Genomic DNA, 22,963 nt, shown 5'->3' with positions numbered 1-22,963 from the left:
ACTACCCACCACTGCAACCTGTACGCTCTCGTTGGCTGGTCCTCACTTCATATTCGTCGCCAAACCCACTGGCTACAGGTCATCGATAAGTCTCTGCTAGGTAAAGCCACGCCTTATCTCAGTTCACTGGTCGCCATAGCAGCACCCACCTGTAGCACGCGCTCCAGCAGGTATATTTCACTGGTCACCTCCAAAGTCAATTCCTCCTTTGGCAGCCTTTCCTGCCAGTTCTCTGCTGCCAATGACTGGAACAAACTGCAAAAATCTCTGAATCTGGAGACTCATATCTCCTTCTCTAACTTTAAGCACTTCTCTAACTTTAAGATCACTGTACCTGTACATAGCCCATCCAACTACCTCATCCCCATGTTATTTATTTTTGCTCCTTTGCACGCCAGTATCTCTACCTGCACATTCATCTTCTGCACATCCTACCATTCCAGTGTTTAATTGCTATATTGTAATTACCTCGCCACTACAGCCTATTTATTGCCTCACCTCCCTTAACTTACCTCATTTGCACACACTGTATATAGACTTACTCTATTGTGTTATTGACTGTATGTTTATTCCATGTGTAACTCTGTGTTGTTGTTGGTGTCCCACTGCTTTGCTTTATCTTGGCCAGGTCGCAGTTGTAAATGAGAACTTGTTCTCAACTCGCCTACCTGGTTAAATAAAGGTGATCTGGCCTACCTAGTTAAATGAAGGTGAAATAAAAAATAAAAAACAGATCCACAGACGTCACAATCGCAATCACACTGCACACTGCCCTATCCGATCTGGACAAGAGGAATACCTATGTAAGAATTCTGTTCATTGACTACATCTCAGCATTCAACACCATAGTATCCTCCAAGCTCATCCTCAAGCCTTGGGTCTCAACCTCACCCTGTGCAACTGGATCCTGGACTTTCTGACAGGCCGCCCCCAGGTGGTGAAGGTAGGAAACAACATCTCAACTTCGATAACCCTCAACACTGGCTCCACAAGGATGCGTGCTCAGCCCCCTCCTGTACTCTCTGTTCACCTATGACTGCGTGGCCATGTACGCCTCCAACTCAAAACAGCAAGTTTGTGGACGACACTACAGTGGTAGGCTGTAAATCAACTGTAAATTTCGGTGTTCCTCAAGGTTCCGTTTTAGGACCACTATTGTTTTCACTATATATTTTACCTCTTGGGGATGTTATTCGAAAACATAATGTTAACTTTCACTGCTATGCGGATGACACACAGCTGTACATTTCAATGAAACATGGTGAAGCCCCAAAATTGCCCTTGCTAGAAGCATGTGTTTCAGACATAAGGAAGTGGATGGCTGCAAACTTTCTACTTTTAAACTCGGACAAAACAGAGATGCTTGTTCTAGGTCCCAAGAAACAAAGAGATCTTCTGTTGACAATTAATCTTAATGGTTGTACAGTCGTCTCAAATAAAACTGTGAAGGACCTCGGCGTTACTCTGGACCCTGATCTCTCTTTTGACGAACATATCAAGACCATTTCAAGGACAGCTTTTTTCCATCTACGTAACATTGCAAAAATCAGAAACTTTCTGTCCAAAAATGATGCAAAAAAATGTATCCATGCTTTTGTCACTTCTAGGTTAGACTACTACAATACTCTTCAATGCTTTCCGGCTACCCGGATAAAGCACTAAATAAACTTCAGTTAGTGCTAAATACGGCTGCTAGAATCCTGACTAGAACCAAAAAATGTGATCATATTACTCCAGTGCTAGCCTCCCTACACTGGCTTCCTGTCAAAGCAAGGGCTGATTTCAAGGTTTTACTGCTAACCTACAAAGCATTACATGGGCTTGCTCCTACCTATCTCTCTGATTTGGTCCTGCCGTACATACCTACACGTACGCTACGGTCACAAGACGCAAGCCTCCTAATTGTCCCTAGAATTTCTAAGCAAACAGCGGAGATCTTTGCGGGCTATACTCAGCTTTGTCTCAGGATGGTAAGTTGGTGGTTGAAGATATCCCTCTAGTGGTGTGGGGGCTGTGCTTTGGCAAAGTGGGTGGGGTTATATCCTTCCTGTTTGGCCCTGTCCGGGGGTGTCCTCGGATGGGGCCATAGTGTCTCCTGACCCCTCCTCTCTCAGCCTCCAGTATTTATGCTGCAGTAGTTTATGTGTTGGGGGCTGGGGTCAGTTTGTTATATCTGGAGTACTTCTCCTGTCCAATTCAGTGTCCTGTGTGAATCTAAGTGTGCGTTCTCTAATTCTCTCCTTCTCTCTCTCGGAGGACCTGAGCCCTAGGACCATGCCCCAGGACTACCTGACATGATGACTCCTTGCTGTCCCCAGTCCACCTGGCCGTGCTGCTGCTCCAGTTTCAACTGTTCTACCTTATTATTATTCGACCATGCTGGTCATTTATGAACATTTGAACATCTTGGCCATGTTCTGTTATAATCTCCACCCGGCACAGCCGGAAGAGGACTGGCCACCCCACATAGCCTGGTTCCTCTCTAGGTTTCTTCCTAGGTTTTGGCCTTTCTAGGGAGTTTTTCCTAACCACCGTGCTTCTACACCTGCATTGCTTGCTGTTTGGGGTTTTAGGCTGGGTTTCTGTACAGCACTTTGAGATATCAGCAGATGTACGAAGGGCTATATAAATAAATTTGATTTGATTTGATTACCAACAACAACAAGACAGCCTACAGGGAGGAGGTGAGGGCCCTCGGAGTGGGGTGTCAGGAAAATAACCTCACACTCAACGTCAACAAAACAAAGGAGATGATCGTGGACTTTTAAGTTCCTCGGCGTACACATCACAGACAAACTGCAATGGTCCACCCACACAGACAGTGGTGAAGAACGTGCAGCAGCACCTCTTCAACCTCAGGAGGCTGAAGAAATTTGGCTTGTCACGAAAAACACTCACAAACTTTTACAGATGCACAATCGAGAGCATCCTGTCGGGCTGTATCACCGCCAGGTACGGCAACTGCACCTCACACAGAAACGCAAGGCTCTCCAGAGGGAAATGAGGTCTGCACAACTACCTACCATCCAGGACACCTACACCATGTCAAAGGCCAAAAAAAATCATCAAGGACAACAACCACCCAAGCCACTGCCTGTTCACCCCGCTATCATCCAGAAGGAGAGGTCAGTACAGGTACATCAAAGCAGGGACCGAGAGACTGAAAAACAGCTTCTATCTCAAGGCCATCAGACTGCTAAATAGCCATCACTAGCACAGAACAGTTGCTGCCTACATACAGACCTGAAATCATTGACCACTTTAATAAATGGACTACTAGTCACTTTAAATAATGTCACTTTAATGTTTACATATCTTGCATTACTCATCTCATATGTATATACTGTATTCTATACAATTCTACTGTATCTTAGTCTATGCTGCTCTGATATTGCCCATCCATACATTTATATATTCTTAATTCCATTCCTTTAGATTTGTGGTAATTAGGTATTTGTTAGACATTGCTGCACTGTCGGAACTAAATGCACAAGCATTTCACTACACCCGCAATAACATCTGCTAAACACGTGTATGTGACAAATAAAATTTGATCATTACACAGGTGCACCTTGTGCCAGGGACATTAAAAGGCCACTCTAAAATGTGCAATTTTATCGCACAACACAATGACACAGACACAGTCTCACATTGAGGGAATGTCCACCAGAGCAGTTGGCAGAGAATTGAATGTTAATTTCTCTACCATGAGCCGCCTCCAACATCGTTTTAGAAAATATCGCAATACATCCGACCGGCCTCACAACCACAGACCACGTGTAACCAGTCCAGCCCAGGACCTCCACATCCGGCTTCTTCACCTGCAGGGATCGTCTGAGACCAGCCAACCAGACAGCTGATGAAACTGAGGAGTATTTCTGTCTGTAATAAAGCCCTTTTGTGGGGGAAACTGGCTGTGCCTGGCCTATGCCCACCTATGGCTGTACCCCTGCCCAGTCATGTGAAATCCATAGATCAGGGCCTAATGAATTCCTTTCAATACATATGTTGCGTTTTATATTTATGTTCAGTGTAAATCCAGGTTATTACTGTTGGTTTCTTTTCATTTTGAATTGAAGGTAGTTTGCTGCCCATTTAGTCGACTGTTTGGTCGATAGGCAGTTGGTTGTTACGCAAATACATTTAGTTTTTTCACGGCACCCATCTGATTTCCGCCTGTCTCAGTGGACTAATCCATTATGGAGGCCGCGGGTATGCTGTGGATACGCTGTGGGTATACTGTGGATACGCTGTGGGTATGCTGTGGATACGCTGTGGGTGTGCTGTGGATACGCTGTGGGTATGCTCTGGGTATGCTGTGGATACGCTGTGGGTATACTGTGGATACGCTGTGGGTATGCTGTGGATACGCTGTGGGTGTGCTGTGGATACGCTGTGGGTATGCTCTGGGTATGCTGTGGATACGCTGTGGATATGCTCTGGGTATGCTGTGGATACGCTGTGGATATGCTCTGGGTATGCTGTGGATACGCTGTGGATATGCTGTGGGTATGCTGTGGGTATGCTGTGGGTATGCTGTGGGTATGCTGTGGGTGTGCTGTGGATACGCTGTGGGTATGCTCTGGGTATGCTGTGGATACGCTGTGGATATGCTGTGGGTATGCTGTGGATGTGCTGTGGGTACGCTGTGGGTATGCTGTGGGTATGCTGTGGATGTGCTGTGGGTACGCTGTGGATGTGCTGTGGGTACGCTGTGGATGTGCTGTGGGTACGCTGTGGATGTGCTGTGGGTACGCTGTGGATGTGCTGTGGGTACGCTGTGGATGTGCTGTGGGTACGCTGTGGATGTGCTGTGGGTACGCTGTGGATGTGCTGTGGGTACGCTGTGGATGTGCTGTGGATGTGCTGTGGGTATGCTGTGGGTACGCCAATTCCTCATTACATAGAGTGCCCTTAATCTACCAATTCCTCATTACATACAGGGCCCTTAATCTACCAATTCCTCATTACATACAGTGCCCTTAATCTACCAATTCCTCATTACATACAATGCCCTTAATCTACCAATTCCTCATTACATACAGGGCCCTTAATCTATCAATTCCTCATTACATACAGGGCCCTTAATCTACCAATTCCTCATTACATACAGGGCCCTTAATCTACCAATTCCTCATTACATACAGGGCCCTTAATCTATCAATTCCTCATTACATACAGGGCCCTTAATCTACCAATTCCTCATTACATACAGGGCCCTTAATCTACCAATTCCTCATTACATACAGGGCCCTTAATCTACCAATTCCTCATTACATACAGGGCCCTTAATCTATCAATTCCTCATTACATACAGGGCCCTTAATCTACCAATTCCTCATTACATACAGGGCCCTTAATCTACCAATTCCTCATTACATACAATGCCCTTAATCTACCAATTCCTCATTACATACAGGGCCCTTAATCTATCAATTCCTCATTACATACAGGGCCCTTAATCTACCAATTCCTCATTACATACAGGGCCCTTAATCTACCAATTCCTCATTACATACAGGGCCCTTAATCTACCAATTCCTCATTACATACAGGGCCCTTAATCTATCAATTCCTCATTACATACAGGGCCCTTAATCTACCAATTCCTCATTACATACAGGGCCCTTAATCTATCAATTCCTCATTACATACAGGGCCCTTAATCTACCAATTCCTCATTACATACAGGGCCCTTAATCTACCAATTCCTCATTACATACAGGGCCCTTAATCTACCAATTCCTCATTACATACAGGGCCCTTAATCTACCAATTCCTCATTACATACAGGGCCCTTAATCTACCAATTCCTCATTACATACAGGGCCCTTAATCTACCAATTCCTCATTACATACAGGGCCCTTAATCTACCAATTCCTCATTACATACAGGGCCCTTAATCTACCAATTCCTCATTACATACAGGGCCCTTAATCTACCAATTCCTCATTACATACAGGGCCCTTAATCTACCAATTCCTCATTACATACAGGGCCCTTAATCTACCAATTCCTCATTACATACAGGGCCCTTAATCTACCAATTCCTCATTACATACAGGGCCCTTAATCTACCAATTCCTCATTACATACAGGGCCCTTAATCTACCAATTCCTCATTACATACAGGGCCCTTAATCTACCAATTCCTCATTACATACAGGGCCCTTAATCTACCAATTCCTCATTACATACAGGGCCCTTAATCTACCAATTCCTCATTACATACAGGGCCCTTAATCTACCAATTCCTCATTACATACAGGGCCCTTAATCTACCAATTCCTCATTACATACAGGGCCCTTAATCTACCAATTCCTCATTACATACAGGGCCCTTAATCTACCAATTCCTCATTACATACAGGGCCCTTAATCTACCAATTCCTCATTACATACAGGGCCCTTAATCTATCAATTCCTCATTACATACAGGGCCCTTAATCTATCAATTCCTCATTACATACAGGGCCCTTAATCTACCAATTCCTCATTACATACAGGGCCCTTAATCTACCAATTCCTCATTACATACAGGGCCCTTAATCTACCAATTCCTCATTACATACAGGGCCCTTAATCTACCAATTACATACAGGGCCCTCATTACATACAGGGCCCTTAATCTACCAATTCCTCATTACATACAGGGCCCTTAATCTACCAATTACTCATTACATACAGGGCCCTTAATCTACCAATTACTCATTACATACAGGGCCCTTAATCTACCAATTCCTCATTACATACAGGGCCCTTAATCTACCAATTCCTCATTACATACAGGGCCCTTAATCTACCAATTCCTCATTACAAAGTGGATGGCAGCAAACTTTCTACTTTTAAACTCGGATAAAACAGAGATGCTTGTTCTAGGTCCCAAGAAACAAAGAGATCTTCTGTTGAATCTGACAATTAATCTTAATGGTTGTACAGTCATCTCGAATAAAACTGTGAAGGACCTCGGCGTTACTCTGGACCCTGATCTCTCTTTTGAAGAACATATCAAGACCATTTCAAGGACAGCTTTTTTCCATCTACGTAACATTGCAAAAATCAGAAACTTTCTGTCCAAAAATGATGCAGAAAAATTAATCCATGCTTTTGTCACTTCTAGGTTAGACTACTGCAATGCTCTACTTTCCGGCTACCCGGATAAAGCACTAAATAAACTTCAGTTAGTGCTAAATACGGCTGCTAGAATCCTGACTAGAACCAAAAAAATTTGATCATATTACTCCAGTGCTAGCCTCCCTACACTGGCTTCCTGTCAAAGCAAGGGCTGATTTCAAGGTTTTACTGCTAACCTACAAAGCATTGCATGGGCTTGCTCCTACCTATCTCTCTGATTTGGTCCTGCCGTACATACCTACACGTACGCTACGGTCACAAGACGCAGGCCTCCTAATTGTCCCTAGAATTTCTAAGCAAACAGCTGGAGGCAGGGCTTTCTCCTATAGAGCTCCATTTTTATGGAACGGTCTGCCTACCCATGTCAGAGACGCAAACTCGGTCTCAACCTTTAAGTCTTTACTGAAGACTCATCTCTTCAGTGGGTCATATGATTGAGTGTAGTCTGGCCCAGGAGTGGGAAGGTGAACGGAAAGGCTCTGGAGCAACGAACCACCCTTGCTGTCTCTGCCTGGCCGGTTCCCCTCTTTCCACTGGGATTCTCTGCCTCTAACCCTGTTACAGGGGCTGAGTCACTGGCTTGCTGGGGCTCTCTCATGCCGTCCCTGGAGGGGGTGCGTCACCTGAGTGGGTTGATTCACTGATGTGGTCATCCTGTCTGGGTTGGCGCCCCCTTGGGTTGTGCCGTGGCGGAGATCTTTGCGGGCTATACTCAGCTTTGTCTCAGGATGGTAAGTTGGTGGTTGAAGATATCCCTCCAGTGGTGTGGGGGCTGTGCTTTGGCAAAGTGGGTGGGGTTATATCCTTCCTGTTTGGCCCTGTCCGGGGGTGTCCTCGGGTGGGGCCACAGTGTCTCCTGACCCCTCCTGTCTCAGCCTCCAGTATTTATGCTGCAGTAGTTTATGTGTCGGGGGCTGGGGTCAGTTTGTTATATCTGGAGTACTTCTCCTGTCCAATTCGGTGTCCTGTGTGAATCTAAGTGTGCGTTCTCTAATTCTCTCCTTCTCTCTCTCGGAGGACCTGAGCCCTAGGACCATGCCCCAGGACTACCTGACATGATGACTCCTTGCTGTCCCCAGTCCACCTGGCCGTGCTGCTGCTCCAGTTTCAACTGACCTGAGCCCTAGGACCAAGCCCCAGGACTACTTGACATGATGACTCCTTGCTGTCCCCAGTCCACCTGGCCGTGCTGCTGCTCCAGTTTCAACTGTTCTGCCTTATTATTATTCGACCATGCTGGTCATTTATGAACATTTGAACATCTTGGCCATGTTCTGTTATAATCTCTACCCGGCACAGCCAGAAGAGGACTGGCCACCCCACATAGCCTGGTTCCTCTCTAGGTTTCTTCCTAGGTTTTGGCTTTTCTAGGGAGTTTTTCCTAGCCACCGTGCTTCTACACCTGCATTGCTTGCTGTTTGGGGTTTTAGGCTGGGTTTCTGTACAGCACTTTGAGACATCAGCTGATGTACGAAGGGCTATATAAATAAATTTGATTTGATTTTGATTTGATTACATACAGGGCCCTTAATCTACCAATTCCTCATTACATACAGGGCCCTTAATCTACCAATTCCTCATTACATACAGGGCCCTTAATCTACCAATTCCTCATTACATACAGGGCCCTTAATCTACCAATTCCTCATTACATACAGGGCATTCGGAGTATTCAGACCTCTTGATTTTTTCCACATTTTGTCACTTTACAGCCTTATTCTACAATTGATTAAATAAGTGTTTTTCATTAAATCTTCACACAATACCCCATAATAACGACGCGAAAACAGGTTTAGGATTTTGCGCAAGTTAATGAACAACAAGCCAAAAAAAACATAATTTTCAAACCCTTTGCTATGAGACTTGAAATTGAGCTCAGGTGCATCCTGTTTCCATTAATCATCCTTGAGATGTTTCCACAACTTGATTGGGGTCCACCTGTGGTAAATTCAAATGACTGGACATGATTTGGAAAGGCACACACCTGTCTATATAAGGTCCCACAGTTGACAGTGCATGTCAGAGCAAAGACCAAGACATGAGGTTGAAGGAATTGTCGTAGAGCTCCGAGACACGATTGTGTGGAGGTACAGATCTGGGGAAGGGTACCAAAAAATGTCTGCAGCATTGAAGGTCCCCAAGAACACAGTGGCCTCCATCATTCTTAAATGGAAGAAGTTTGGAACCACCAAGACTCTTCCTAGATCTAGCCGCCCGTCCAAACTGAGTAATCGAGGGAGAAGGATCTTGGTCAGGGAGGTGACTAAGAACCTGATGGTCAGAGCTCCAGAGTTCCTCTGTGGAGATAGGAGGACCTTCCAGAAGGACAACCATCTCTGCAGCACTCCACCAATCAGGCCTTTATGATAGAGTGGCCAGACAGAAGCCACTCCTCAGTAAAAGGCACATGACAGCCTGAGGTTGCCAAAAGGGACCTAAAGGACTCTCAGACCTTGAGAAACAAGATTCTCTGGTCTGATGAAACCAAGATTGAATTCTTTGGCCTGAACTCCCAAGTGTCACGTCTTCAGGAAACCTGGCATCCATACGGTGAAGCATGGTGGTGGCAGCATCATGTTGTCGGGATGTTTTTCAGCGGCAGGGACTGGGAGACTAGTCAGGATCGAGGGAAAGATTAACGGCGCAAAGTACAGAGCGATCCTTGATGAAAACCTGCTCCAGAGCACTCAGGACCTCAGACTGGGGCGAAGGTTCCCCTTCCAGCAGCACAATGACCCTAAGAACACAGCCAAGACGGTGCAGAAGTGGCCTCAGAATGTCCTTGAGCGGCCCAACCAGAGCCCTGACTTTAACCCGATTGAACATCTCTGGAGAGACCTGAAAATAACTGTGCAGCAACGCTCCCCATCCAACCTGACAGAGCTTGAAGATTTGGAGAAACTCCCCAAATACAGGTTGTGCCAAGCTTGTAGGGTCATACCCAAGAAGCCTCGCAGCTGTAATCACTGCCAAAGGGATTACAGGTGCTTCAACAAAGTACTGAGTAAAAGGTCTGAATACTTATGTAAATGTGATCATTTCAGTTTTTTTTGTTAATATATTTGCAAACATTTCTAAAAACCTGTTTTTGCTTTGTCATTATGGGGTATTGTGATGTCATTATGGGGTATTGTGACGTCATTATGGGGTATTGTGATGTCATTATGGGGTATTGTGATGTCATTATGGGGTATTGTGATGTCATTATGGGGTATTGTGACGTCATTACGGGGTATTGTGACGTCATTACGGGGTATTGTGACGTCATTATGGGGTATTGTGACGTCATTATGGGGTATTGTGACGTCATTATGGGGTATTGTGATGTCATTATGGGGTATTGTGATGTCATTATGGGGTATTGTGTGTAGATTGATGAGGGAAAAAACAACTTAATCCATTTTAGAATAAGGCTGTAACGTAACACAATGTGGATAAAGGGGGTCTGAATACTTTCTGAATGAGTAGTAGCCTACATCTACCGTTAATTCCCATAATCTCTAATGTTTGATCATTTCTGTTAATGCATTCAATATTATTATTAGTCTTTTACCATTCTTATTGTCGGAGTGGACACATTGTTTGCATAGATCACAACCTATGCTACACTTGTGAGAAGCAAGTTTTGGTTTATTTCATTCCATTTAGGAGTTTTGTAAATGAATTCATGGTCTCCTGTTTGGAGCGCTCCCGTCAACGTTAAGGAGCTGATTACTCATATAGAAAGTAGGCCTGGCCCGTGCCCATTTGGGGATGTCTGATTCTGATTGTCCTAACCCACTAATGAGCTGTGGAGCTTCAAAGTATTTTGTTCTACACCTCAAAACTGCAAACAAAGTACATTTAAAAAAAAAAATTCATCAATTGAGAATGACAATATAATTCTTCAATGTATTTGAAAAATATTTCCAACTCTCTCTCTCTCTTTCGAATAACCACTCGGAGTGAAAAGGTAATAATGTAATGCTCTGATCCAGTGGAAAGGCCTTAAAATAGCTGATAACTTCGTATTCCTGACACAAATAACATCTGCTCACCGGCACAGGAAACACTGACGGCCAGAATATTTTATACAATGTTGCAAGTTTGCTAGCTCAAGTGTCGGTCCAGACACAGTTGATAGTTTATACAAAGTTTGTTGCAGACAGGCCATGCGTTACCAATGTGATTTATAGGATATTTATTTTTTAAATCAGGATATTTTCTACCGGCAGGATGCAAAGTTTTTATTTGTTGACTTTATTTTCGATTTGTATCATTTTGATTTTGATAGAATGTAGATTAACCACACAATAATGATTTTCACATACGCACATTTTTCTTTCGAATAGTCTTTGTATGTGAAAATCATAACTGCAAATCGGTAGAAATTGATAAATTGGCAAATGGAAAAGGTTGCCGGCCGCCGGTGGGGCCGGCGACTTCAGCAGAATGACAGAATCTGAAAAGACCACCAGCAGCAAGAAGGGGGAACAGGTTTATTCCTGCTATCTTGATCTCTGTCTCCCTTTTGAGTCATTTTCGTGTCTTAATTATTTAACCTTTAAGCACCTGCCCGCCTGTCCAGCATCACTACTCTGGACGACTGATTAATCGGAATGGCCGATTTCAAGTTTTCATAACAATCGGAAATCTGTATTTTTGGACACTGATTTGGCAGATTTTTTTCCAGTTTTATTGAACTAGGCAAGTCAGTTAAGAACACATTCTTATTTTCAATGACGGCCTAGGAACGGTGGGTTAACTGCCTGTTTAGGGGCAGAATGACAGATTTTTACCTTGTCGGCTGGCTCCGGGATTCAATCTTGCAACCTTACAGTTAACTAGTCCAACGCTCTAACCACCTGCCTCTCATTACACTCCATGAGGAGACTGTCTGTTATGCGAATGCAGTAAGCCAAGGTAAGTTGCTAGCTAGCATTAAACTTATCTTATAAAAAACAATCAATCATAATCACTAGTTAACTACACATGGTTGATGATATTACTAGTTTATCTAGCGTGTCCTACATATAATCGATGCAACACAGGGGGACAAAAGCGTTTTCTTTTACTTTCTTCTCCAACACTTTGTTTTTGCATTATTTAAACCAAATTGAACATGTTTCATCATTTATTTGAGGCTAAATGGATTTTTATTGATGTATTATATTAAGTTAAAATAAGTGTTCATTCAGTATTGTTGCAATTGTCAATATTACAAATAAATTTCAAAAACGGCCGATTAATCGGTATCGGCATTTTCTGGTCCTTCAATAATTGGAATCGGTATCGGCGTTGAAAAAGCATAATCGGTCGACATCTACTCTGGACGGATCTGACTTAGAATACGTGGACAACTACAAATACCTAGGTGTCTGGTTAGACTGTAAACTCTCCAGACTCACACTAAGCATCTCCAATCCAAAATTAAATCTAGAATCAGCTTCCTATTTCACAACAAAGCCTCCTTCACTCATGCTGCCAACATACCCTCGTAAAACTGACTATCCTACCGATCCTCAACTTCGGCGATGTCATTTACAAAATAGCCTCCAACACTACTCAGCAAATTGGATGCAGTCTATCACAGTGCCATCCGTTTTGTCACCAAAGCCCCTTATTCTACCCACCACTGCGACCTGTAGGCTTTTGTTGGCTGGCCCTCGCTTCATACTCGTCGCCAAACCCACTTACTACAGGTTATCTACAAGTCTCTGCTAGGTAACGCCCCGCCTTATCTCAGCTCACTGGTCACCATAGCGGCACCCACTCGTAGCAAGCGCTCCAGCAGGTATATCTCACTGGTCACCCCCAAAGCCAATTCCTCCTTTGGTCGCCTTTCCTTCCAGTTCTCTGCTGCCAATGACTGGATCGAACTGCAAAAATCTCTGAAGCTGGAGACTCTTACCCCCCTCACTAGCTTTAAGCACCAGCTGTCAGAGCAGCTCGCAGATCATTGCACCTGTACACAGCCCATCTGTAAGTAGCCCATCCAACTACCTCATCCCCATACTGTTATTTATTATTATTTTTTGCTCTTTTGCACCCCAGTATCTCTACTTGCACATTCATCTTCTGCACATCCTACCATTCCAGTGTTTAATTGCTATATTGTAATTACCTCGCCACTATGGCCTATTTATTATCTTAACTCATTTGCACTCACTGTATATAGACTTTTTTCTTTTTCTTTTTCTACTGTATTATTGACTGTATGTTTGTTCATTGTAACTCTGTGTTGTTGTTTATTCCATGTGTAACTCTGTTGTTGTTGTTGTATGTGTCGCACTGCTTTGCTTTATCTTGGCCAGGTCGCAGTTGTAAATGAGAACTTGTTCTCAACTCGCCTACCTGGTTAAATAAAGGTGAAAGGTGAAATAAATCAAATAAAAATACATTTTACAAGCTCAGTCACACCTTGTGTGTGTCTTTTTACTAAAATTAACTATCTTTGGAAAAATAGACTTCGGCCAATCAATGGCCACCAGTCGATCACTTTCGCAGTGAAAAAGCAAACGGAGATCTACCGCTCAGAATTTTGATGACTCACTTCCTGTATGGGACTGACGTCATCAAACTACAGGTCAGAGGTCATGTAGACTGACACACTACAGGTCATCAGAGATCATGTAGATCATCATGATATCATTCATCATGACACACACTACAACTCCTAGAAATATAATCTAGATATTTATAAAATAGATTATATTTGTATGCCACAGCTCATCGCACATGTACCACAGTCTGAGATAGAATACACATCCATGTACAGTCTATTCTCAGTACATGATCCAGGACCGACACAATCATACGACCGTCTTTATCCAGGACCGACAGAGAGTGAACAACACAATCTCTGTATGTCCCCGCCCACTGATTATTAATTGAACCAATCACATTCGTTCTGCCCTCAGAACAATCCGAGATCTGATCTGATCCTAGATATGTGTGTATAAAAGGATAAAGCCACTCACTGCTTGACCATCGTCCTCAGTGTCGCCCTCTTCAGGTGTGGAGGAGGAAGGAGATTCAGAGCCGCGGTCCAGCTTATCGATGACCGCTTGTAGGCCGCGCTCGAAGGAGATGGCGTCAGCAGGACTCTGGAACGTCAGGCCAAACTTACGTTCCTCCACGCGCCAGTGATGAAAGATAGGGTTCACTTTGTTGTAGACCAGCCCCTTCTGCACAGCACACTCCAGCACCGGCTATATATATATATATATATATATATATATATATATATATATATATATATATATATATATATATATATATATATATATATATATATATATACACACATACATATACACACACACACACACACACACACACACACACACACAGGGATGTAGAAGGGATCACTGCACCAACGATCCACGGTCCTCCAAAAACAAGAGCTCCCACAAAACGCTGTACCATATCGTTAGGGTTAGCACATGAATACATTAGTCAAATACTTTATACTTTCACTGTGTTTGATTTGATTTTCCTCAAACAAAGGAACCAATATGGACTATAGTCCTCAGGTGGCGGGCGTGACACACAGACTCACTGCTCGGTCGCGTAGCCGCTCTCCGCGTACAATGTACTCTCTCCGCCCCCTGCCTTCATGGCTCCTCCCCTTACATATTACCACATGACTGAGGCCGCCGCCCCCCAGGGGTACCCAGCCTCCACTGGAGTCGTCACGTGTCATCACCACGGCTCTAACGCGCACGCTGAGGAGAGACGACAGGAGATTAGACAGGAGATTAGACCACACAATGATACACACACTGAGGAGAGACGACAGGAGATTAGACAGGAGATTAGACCACACACTGATACACACACTGAGGAGAGACGACAGGAGATTAGACCACACAATGATACACACACTGAGGAGAGACGACAGGAGATTAGACAGGAGATTAGACCACACACTGATACACACACTGAGGAGAGACGACAGGAGATTAGACAGGAGATTAGACCACACAATGATACACACACTGAGGAGAGACGACAGGAGATTAGACCACACAATGATACACACACTGAGGAGAGACGACAGGAGATTAGACCACACAATGATACACACACTGAGGAGACGACAGGAGATTAGACAGGAGATTAGACCACACAATGATACACACGCTGAGGAGAGACGACAGGAGGTTAGACCACACAATGATACACACACTGAGGAGAGACGACAGGAGATTAGACAGGAGATTAGACCACACAATGATACACACACTGAGGAGAGACGACAGGAGATTAGACCACACAATGATACACACACTGAGGAGAGACGACAGGAGATTAGACCACACAATGATACACACACTGAGGAGACGACAGGAGATTAGACAGGAGATTAGACCACACAATGATACACACGCTGAGGAGAGACGACAGGAGGTTAGACCACACAATGATACACACACTGAGGAGAGACGACAGGAGATTAGACAGGAGATTAGACCACACAATGATACACACACTGAGGAGATTAGACAGGAGATTAGACCACACAATGATACACACACTGAGGAGAGACGACAGGAGATTAGACAGGAGATTAGACCACACAATGATACACACACTGAGGAGAGACGACAGGAGATTAGACAGGAGGTTAGACCACACAATGATACACACACTGAGGAGAGACGACAGGAGATTAGACAGGAGATTAGACCACACAATGATACACACACTGAGGAGAGACGACAGGAGATTAGACAGGAGATTAGACCACACAATGATACACACACTGAGGAGAGACGACAGGAGGTTAGACCACACAATGATACACACACTGAGGAGAGACGACAGGAGATTAGACAGGAGGTTAGACCACACAATGATACACACACTGAGGAGAGACGACAGGAGATTAGACAGGAGGTTAGACCACACAATGATACACACACTGAGGAGAGACGACAGGAGATTAGACAGGAGATTAGACCACACAATGATACACACACTGAGGAGAGACGACAGGAGATTAGACAGGAGGTTAGACCACACAATGATACACACACACTGTACTGAACACACACATTCAAATACCATACACAAACATTTATGCACAAATTAATTTATACACACACACACACACACACACAGTTGGAAAGGAGAAAAACCATTAGAAACACAACCCCCCTTATGTAATACAATGTGATTGTCTTTACAAAAGGTACAACTGGTCAAACAGGAAATGAGCTGAGTAGGAAAGTTCTTACAAGTACATACCTATTTTAACTAATTAATAAGCATTCATATGCAGAGAGATAATGAGGCAGAGAGATAGTGAGGCAGAGAGATATAGAGAAATAGACAGAGATAGTAAGGAAGAGAGTAGGGCAGAGAGATAGTAAGGCAGAAAGATATAGAGAAATAGACAGAGAGATAGTAAGGAAGAGAGTAAGGCAGAGATATATAGACAGAGAGAGATAGTAAGGAAGAGAGTAAGACAGAGAGATAATGAGGCAGAGAGATAGTAAGGCAGAAAGATATAGAGAAATAGACGGAGAGATAGTAAGGAAGAGAGTAAGGCAGCGAGATATAGAGAGAGATAGTAAGGAAGAGAGTAAGGCAGAGAGATAGTGAGGCAGAAAGATATAGAGAAATAGACAGAGAGATAGTAAGGAAGAGAGTAAGGCAGAGAGATATAGACAGAGAGAGAGATAGTAAGGAAGAGAGTAAGGCAGAGAGATATAGACAGAGAGAGAGATAGTAAGGAAGAGAGTAAGGCAGAGAGATAGTGAGGCAGAAAGATTTAGAGATAGACAGAGAGATAGTAAGGAAGAGAGTAAGGCAGAGAGATAGTGAGGCAGAAAGATATAGAGATATAGACAGAGAGATAGTAAGGAAGAGAGTAAGGCAGAGAGATATAGACAGAGAGAGATAGTAAGGAAGAGAGTAATGCAGAGAGATAGTGAGGCAGAGATAGTAAGGAAGAGAGTAAGGCAGAGAGATAGTGAGGCAGAGATAGATAGTAAGGAAGAGAGTAAGGCAGAAAGATATAGACAGAGAGATAGTAAGGAAGAGAGTAAGGCAGAGAGATAGTGAGGCATAGAGATAGTGAGGCAGAAAGATATAGAGAAATAGACAGAGAGATAGTAAGGAAGAGAGTAAGGCAGAGAGATAGTGAGGCAGAGAGATAGTGAGGCAGCGAGTAAGGCAGAGAGATATAGACAGAGAGAGAGATAGTAAGGAAGAGAGTAAGGCAGAGAGATAGTGAGGCAGAAAGATATAGAGATATAGACAGAGAGATAGTAAGGAAGAGAGTAAGGCAGAGAGATAGTGAGGCAGAAAGATATAGAGATATAGACAGAGAGATAGTAAGGAAGAGAGTAAGGCAGAGAGATATAGACAGAGAGAGATAGTAAGGAAGAGAGTAATGCAGAGAGATAGTGAGGCAGAGATAGTAAGGAAGAGAGTAAGGCAGAGAGATAGTGAGGCAGAGAGAGATAGTAAGGAAGAGAGTAAGGCAGAGAGATATAGACAGATAGAGATAGTAAAGAAGAGAGTAAGGCAGAGAGATAGTGAGGCAGAGAGATAGTAAGACAGAAAGATATAAAGAAATAGACAGAGAGATAGTAAGGAAGAGAGTAAGGCAGAGATATAGACAGAGAGAGATAGTAAGGAAGAGAGTAAGGCAGAGAGATAGACAGAGAGAGATAGTAAGGAAGAGAGTAAGGCAGAGAGATAGTGAGGCAGAGAGATAGTGAGGCAGAGAGATAGTGAGGAAGAGAGTAAGGCAGAGAGATAGACAGAGATAGTACGGAAGAGGGTAAGGCAGAGAGATAGTGAGGCAGAGAGATAGTAAGTCAGAAAGATATAGAGAAATAGACAGAGAGATAGTAAGGAAGAGAGTAAGGCAGAGAGATAGTGAGGCAGAGAGAGATAGTAAGGAAGAGAGTAAGGCAGAGAGATATAGACAGAGAGAGATAGTAAGAAAGAAGGTAAGGCAGAGAGATATAGACAGAGAGAGATAGTAAGGAATAGAGTTAAGCAGAGAGATATAGACAGAGAGAGATAGTAAGGCAGAAAGATAGAAACAATATAGACAGAGATATAGACAGACAGAGAGATGGAGAGCGACAGAGAGCGCGAGAGACAGAGATTATAGACAGAGAGATGGAGAGCGACAGAAAGATGGAGAGTGACAGAGAGAGAGAGAGAGAGCAACAGACAGGCAGAGAGAGAGAGAGAGAGAGAGCGAGAGACAGATTATAGACAGAGAGATTATAGACAGAGAGAGAGATTATAGACAGAGAGAGAGAGATTATAAACAGAGCGAAATATTATAGACAAAGAGAGATTATATAGAGAGAGAGAAAGCGACAGGCATAAACTTTATAGACAGACAGAGATTTTAAGGTACAGAGAGCGACAGAGAAATATTATAGACAGGCAGAGAGAGAGAGAGAGACAGAGAGATATTATAGACAGGTAGAGAGATTATAGACAGACAGAGATTTTAAGGTAGAGAGAGCGACAGAGAAAGATTATAGACAGGCAGAGAGAGAGAGAGCGACAGACGGAGATATTATAGACAGGTAGAGAGATTATAGACAGGCAGAGAGAGAGATTATAAGGAAGAGAGAGAGAGCGACAGACAGAGAGATTATAAAGCGGTGAGAGAGAGAGCGACAGGCAGAGAGAGAGAGAGATATATATATTATATGACATTTGTAATGTCTTTATTGTTTTGAAACTTCTGTATGTGTGATGTTTACTGTTAATTTTTATTTTTTATTTCACTTTATATATTCACTTTATATAATATCTACCTTACTTGCTTTGGCAATGTTAACACATGTTTCCCATGCCAATAAAGCCCTTGAATTGAATTGAATTGAGAGAGCGACAGGCAGAGAGAGAGAGCGACAGGCAGAGAGAGAGAGAGAGCGACAGACAGAGAGAGAGAGAGTGTGCGACAGGCAGACAGAGAGAGAGAGAGAGTGAGCGACAGGCAGAGAGAGACAGAGAGTGAGCGACAGGCAGACAGAGAGAGTGAGCGACAGGCAGACAGAGAGAGAGAGAGAGAGAGAGAGAGAGAGAGAGAGGGAGAGTGAGCGACAGACAGAGAGAGAGAGTGAGCAACAGGCAGAGAGAGACAGAGAGAGAGAGAGTGAGCGACAGGCAGAGAGAGACAGAGAGAGAGAGAGTGAGCGACAGGCAGAGAGAGAGAGAGCGAGGAAGAGAAAGAAAGACAGGCAGAGAACATACAATCATTATTACGAATTATCAACATAATCATGCTATGGTCTGTTGACACTGGCTATGATGTCAAGCGTCACTTAAATATATATATATTTAACCTTTATTTAACTAGGCAAGTCAGTTCAGAACAAATTATTATTTACAAAGACGGCCTACCCCGGCCAAACCCAGACAACACTGGGCCAATTGTGCGCCGCCCTATGGGACTCCCAATCACGGCCAGTTGTGATACAGCCTGGATTCAAACCAGGGTGTCTGTAGTGATGCCTCAAGCACTGAGATGCAGTGCCTCAGACCGCTGTGTCACTCCCGGAAACCTAACTGTTTTATCAACATCCTTCTCATGTTTCAAAACGTGAAGATTATTTATTTTTTAAAGCACTCCTCCATCTTAAATGTATTTATTTGTAGTCATGATGTTTGTCTATATTTCCTAACCTCAGTAGGTCTACTCCTATAGAAACATAGCAGAACCACACTACAGGACCATGAGCCCCACCGTAGATATCAGTGTTAGGAAGGACGGAAGCAGACAGGTTTTTATAATGGACGGTCACGTGAACAAGGTAAATCTAATCTCGCCTAGGATGTGATGACTGCACCAATGAACACAGAACAGTTGGGACTGAATATTATATTATTATACAGCAACAAAAAATACACAAAATAAACCATATCAGGGTTTGTTTTAAAACGACCACGACTCCTATTCCTGAGTAATGAAGTGTCACGGGGGAAATGGCACGGAATGAAAGACATATCGAGGCAAGGCGAGAATGACCGAATGGGAGGTAGGAGCAAGAATTGTTTCCCAGATGTATCAATGAACGCGCCCATTCGCCATCCGAGCGAGGCCCTGTACCTCGCAACACAAGCCTGTCCTTCTCTAGTCCGCCAGATGCACAATGAATGACTGTTTTAAATTCCATCACCGTGGATCGACAGAACTGCGAAGACACGTTACATTTGTATTACATAGGATTCCCATTATTGTTGCAATAATTGTAAAAACATTGCGTTCTCCTCTCTCCCCCTACTGCCTGCTCATCACACACTGCGCTGCTATACGCACTCGCTCGCTAACACATCCTGATATTCCTTATTTTATGAATGAAATACAATAGAAAACACAGTGATTTAAACCGATGGGCAATATCTCGAAGGGAAAAAATGCAATCGTTTGGAAAAAAAGGAGAGATGAGTGGGTGCGAGGATAGAAAGAGGGAGCGATAGATGGGGGAGGGGGCGACGAGAAAAGGGAAGGAGAGGAGGGGTTGAGGAAGAGGACGAGAGAAAAATCACATTTCATTCATAAAGTTGTGCTTTAAAAATCATAATGAAACCAGAGACGCGTTGATAAAAAAATCCCATCGCCAACATCCCTCCCTAGGTTTACCGGATCCTGTGTCTGTGAAGGAGAGCTTGGCCAAAACTCGCCATATTTTGTCAATTTCTTCCAACACATTTTACACATTGACTGATTTATTTAACGGTTAAATAGAAGTCCTCGCCACTGCGTGACTATTACCTGGTATTTCTCACAGTGGGTTTTTATCATTCGATTAGAAGCCGTGTTGTCTTTGATAAGGTATTGAATCCTGTCTTTACACCGTTTAATATTGTAGCCCCCATGTAACCCTAATCATATATACATATTTATCACATATTTGCTTGAATATATCGGGAATGTGATGTATACTGTTGATTCAAGACTACGTAATGGTGTTTATCCTCAACTATATCAATAGACTGTACCTTTGTCTATCCTGAGGTTGTCTTCTTGTGTAACATCGGTGTTTATCAGAGATTAATGTAATGACCAAGCTAAATTGATTTCGTGTAATATTGTATGAAATAAAAAGATAAGGACTTACTCGCCCTCCATGTCTCGGTGTAGCCGCTGCTTCGAGCTCCCTGCCCCGGTATCCCTGTCCTTTAGATCCCCCTTCGCCAGAACACACACGCGGACACTCACACCCTCACTCTGTCACTCTCTCGTTCTATCTCACTCTCTGCTCTCATTTTCTAATCCTTGTCTCTCTCTCTCTCCACCTTTACGTCGTTTCTGTGTATCAGGATGGACTTGGGTTGCAGCAGCCATTTTCCGCTGGCAGCAGCGGTAGCATCCTCCCTCCCTCTTTCTCTAAATCACTCCCTCCCTCACCCGTTCTCTAAATCACTCCCTCTCCCTCCCTCACCCGTTCTCTAAATCACTCCCTCTCCCTCCCTCACTTGTTCTCTAAATCACTCCCTCTCCCTCACCCGTTCTCTAAATCACTCCCTCTCCCTCCCTCACCAGTTCTCTAAATCACTCCCTCTCCCTCACCCGTTCTCTAAATCACTCCCTCTCCCTCACCAGTTCTCTAAATCACTCCCTCTCCCTCACCCGTTCTCTAAATCACTCCCTCTCCCACCCTCTTTCTCTAAATCACTCCACCCCCTTTCTCTAAATCACTCCCTCTCTACCTTTCTCTAAATCAATCTCTCCCCCTCCCTCTCCCTTTCTCTAAATCACTCACAACCCTTACCCGTTCTCTAAAACACTCCCTCTCCCTCCCTCAACCTTTCTCTAAATCACTCCCTCTCCCTCTCTCACCCTTTCCCTAAATCACTCCCTCCCTCTACCTTACTCTAAATCACTCCCTCTTTCTCCCTTTCTCTAAATCACTCCCTCCCTCACCAGTTCTCTAAATCACTCCCTCCCCCTCCCTTTCTCTAAATTACTCCCTCCCCCTCCCTTTCTCTAAATTACTCCCTCCCCCTCCCTTTCTCTAAATTACTCCCTCCCTCACCAGGTCTCTAAATCACGCCCTCTCCCTCTCTCAACCTTTCTCTAAATCACTCCCTCCCCCTCCCTTTCTCTAAATCACTCCCTCCCTCACCCTTCTCTAAATCACTCCCTCCCTCACCCTTTCTCTAAATCATTCCCTCTCTCACCTTTTCTCTAAATCACTCCCTCCCTCACCCTTTCTCTAAATCACTCCCTCCCTCCCTCACCCTTTCTCTAAATCACTCTCTCCCTCAACCTCTCTCTAAATCACTCCCTCCCCTTCTCTAAATCACTCCCTCCCCCTTTCTCGAAATCACGCCTTCCCTTAACCTTTCTCTAAATCCCTCCCTCAACCTCTCTAAATTACTCCCTCCTTCCCCCTTTCTCTAAATCACTCCCTCCCTATTTATTCCCTTCTCTAGCACTCTACCTGTCATGTGCCCTTCAAACTACTGCTATGCCTGAACATCCTTACTGCCTTGTCTCCAGACCATAGTCGAGACAACTCAGGGGAGGCTTTCACTTGCTATCTCCGGGGCCAGAGCAATTTAAGGATGCTTTGGGGTAATTCCCACATTTGGGGATCTTATCCTCTGTTCTATTTGAAGAATGTTACTTTCTGTTTACCAAAATACCTGGCTTTCTTCCCATACAAAATAACACAGTTCCCAAAACATAAATGGCGCACGTCTGCAACGTGGTAGAGTTGAACCCATTAGCAGAGAATGAACCAGACCAGGAATCAGCGACTTGGGAAAAACGTAAATACTTTACTTGAATAATGGAGAACGTGACGATACAGAAAACTTAAAAACAACAAACACGAGCGCTCGAAACTCACACTGGGG

General features: G+C 43.9%; 1 protein-coding gene across 1 annotated transcript in view; it reads right to left on the bottom strand.

Annotated features, from left to right (window-relative positions):
- spred3 (sprouty related EVH1 domain containing 3) overlaps nucleotides 1-21,441 on the bottom strand; it is a 58,595-nt gene extending 37,154 nt beyond the window's left edge. The window contains exons 1-3 of the mRNA XM_064975381.1: nucleotides 21,220-21,441; nucleotides 14,676-14,841; nucleotides 14,095-14,325 (exon numbers count right to left, since the gene is read on the bottom strand). Of these exons, the coding sequence (XP_064831453.1) occupies nucleotides 14,095-14,325; nucleotides 14,676-14,841; nucleotides 21,220-21,230 (408 nt within the window). The 5' untranslated portion in view covers nucleotides 21,231-21,441. The remainder of the gene's footprint in view (nucleotides 1-14,094; nucleotides 14,326-14,675; nucleotides 14,842-21,219) is intronic.
- Between the last annotated feature and the right edge of the window lie 1,522 nt (nucleotides 21,442-22,963).

This window comes from Oncorhynchus masou, chromosome 9 (genome assembly GCF_036934945.1).
Source record: "Oncorhynchus masou masou isolate Uvic2021 chromosome 9, UVic_Omas_1.1, whole genome shotgun sequence".
NCBI lineage: Eukaryota > Metazoa > Chordata > Actinopteri > Salmoniformes > Salmonidae > Oncorhynchus > Oncorhynchus masou.
This window is presented reverse-complemented; position numbering and strand designations above follow the sequence as displayed.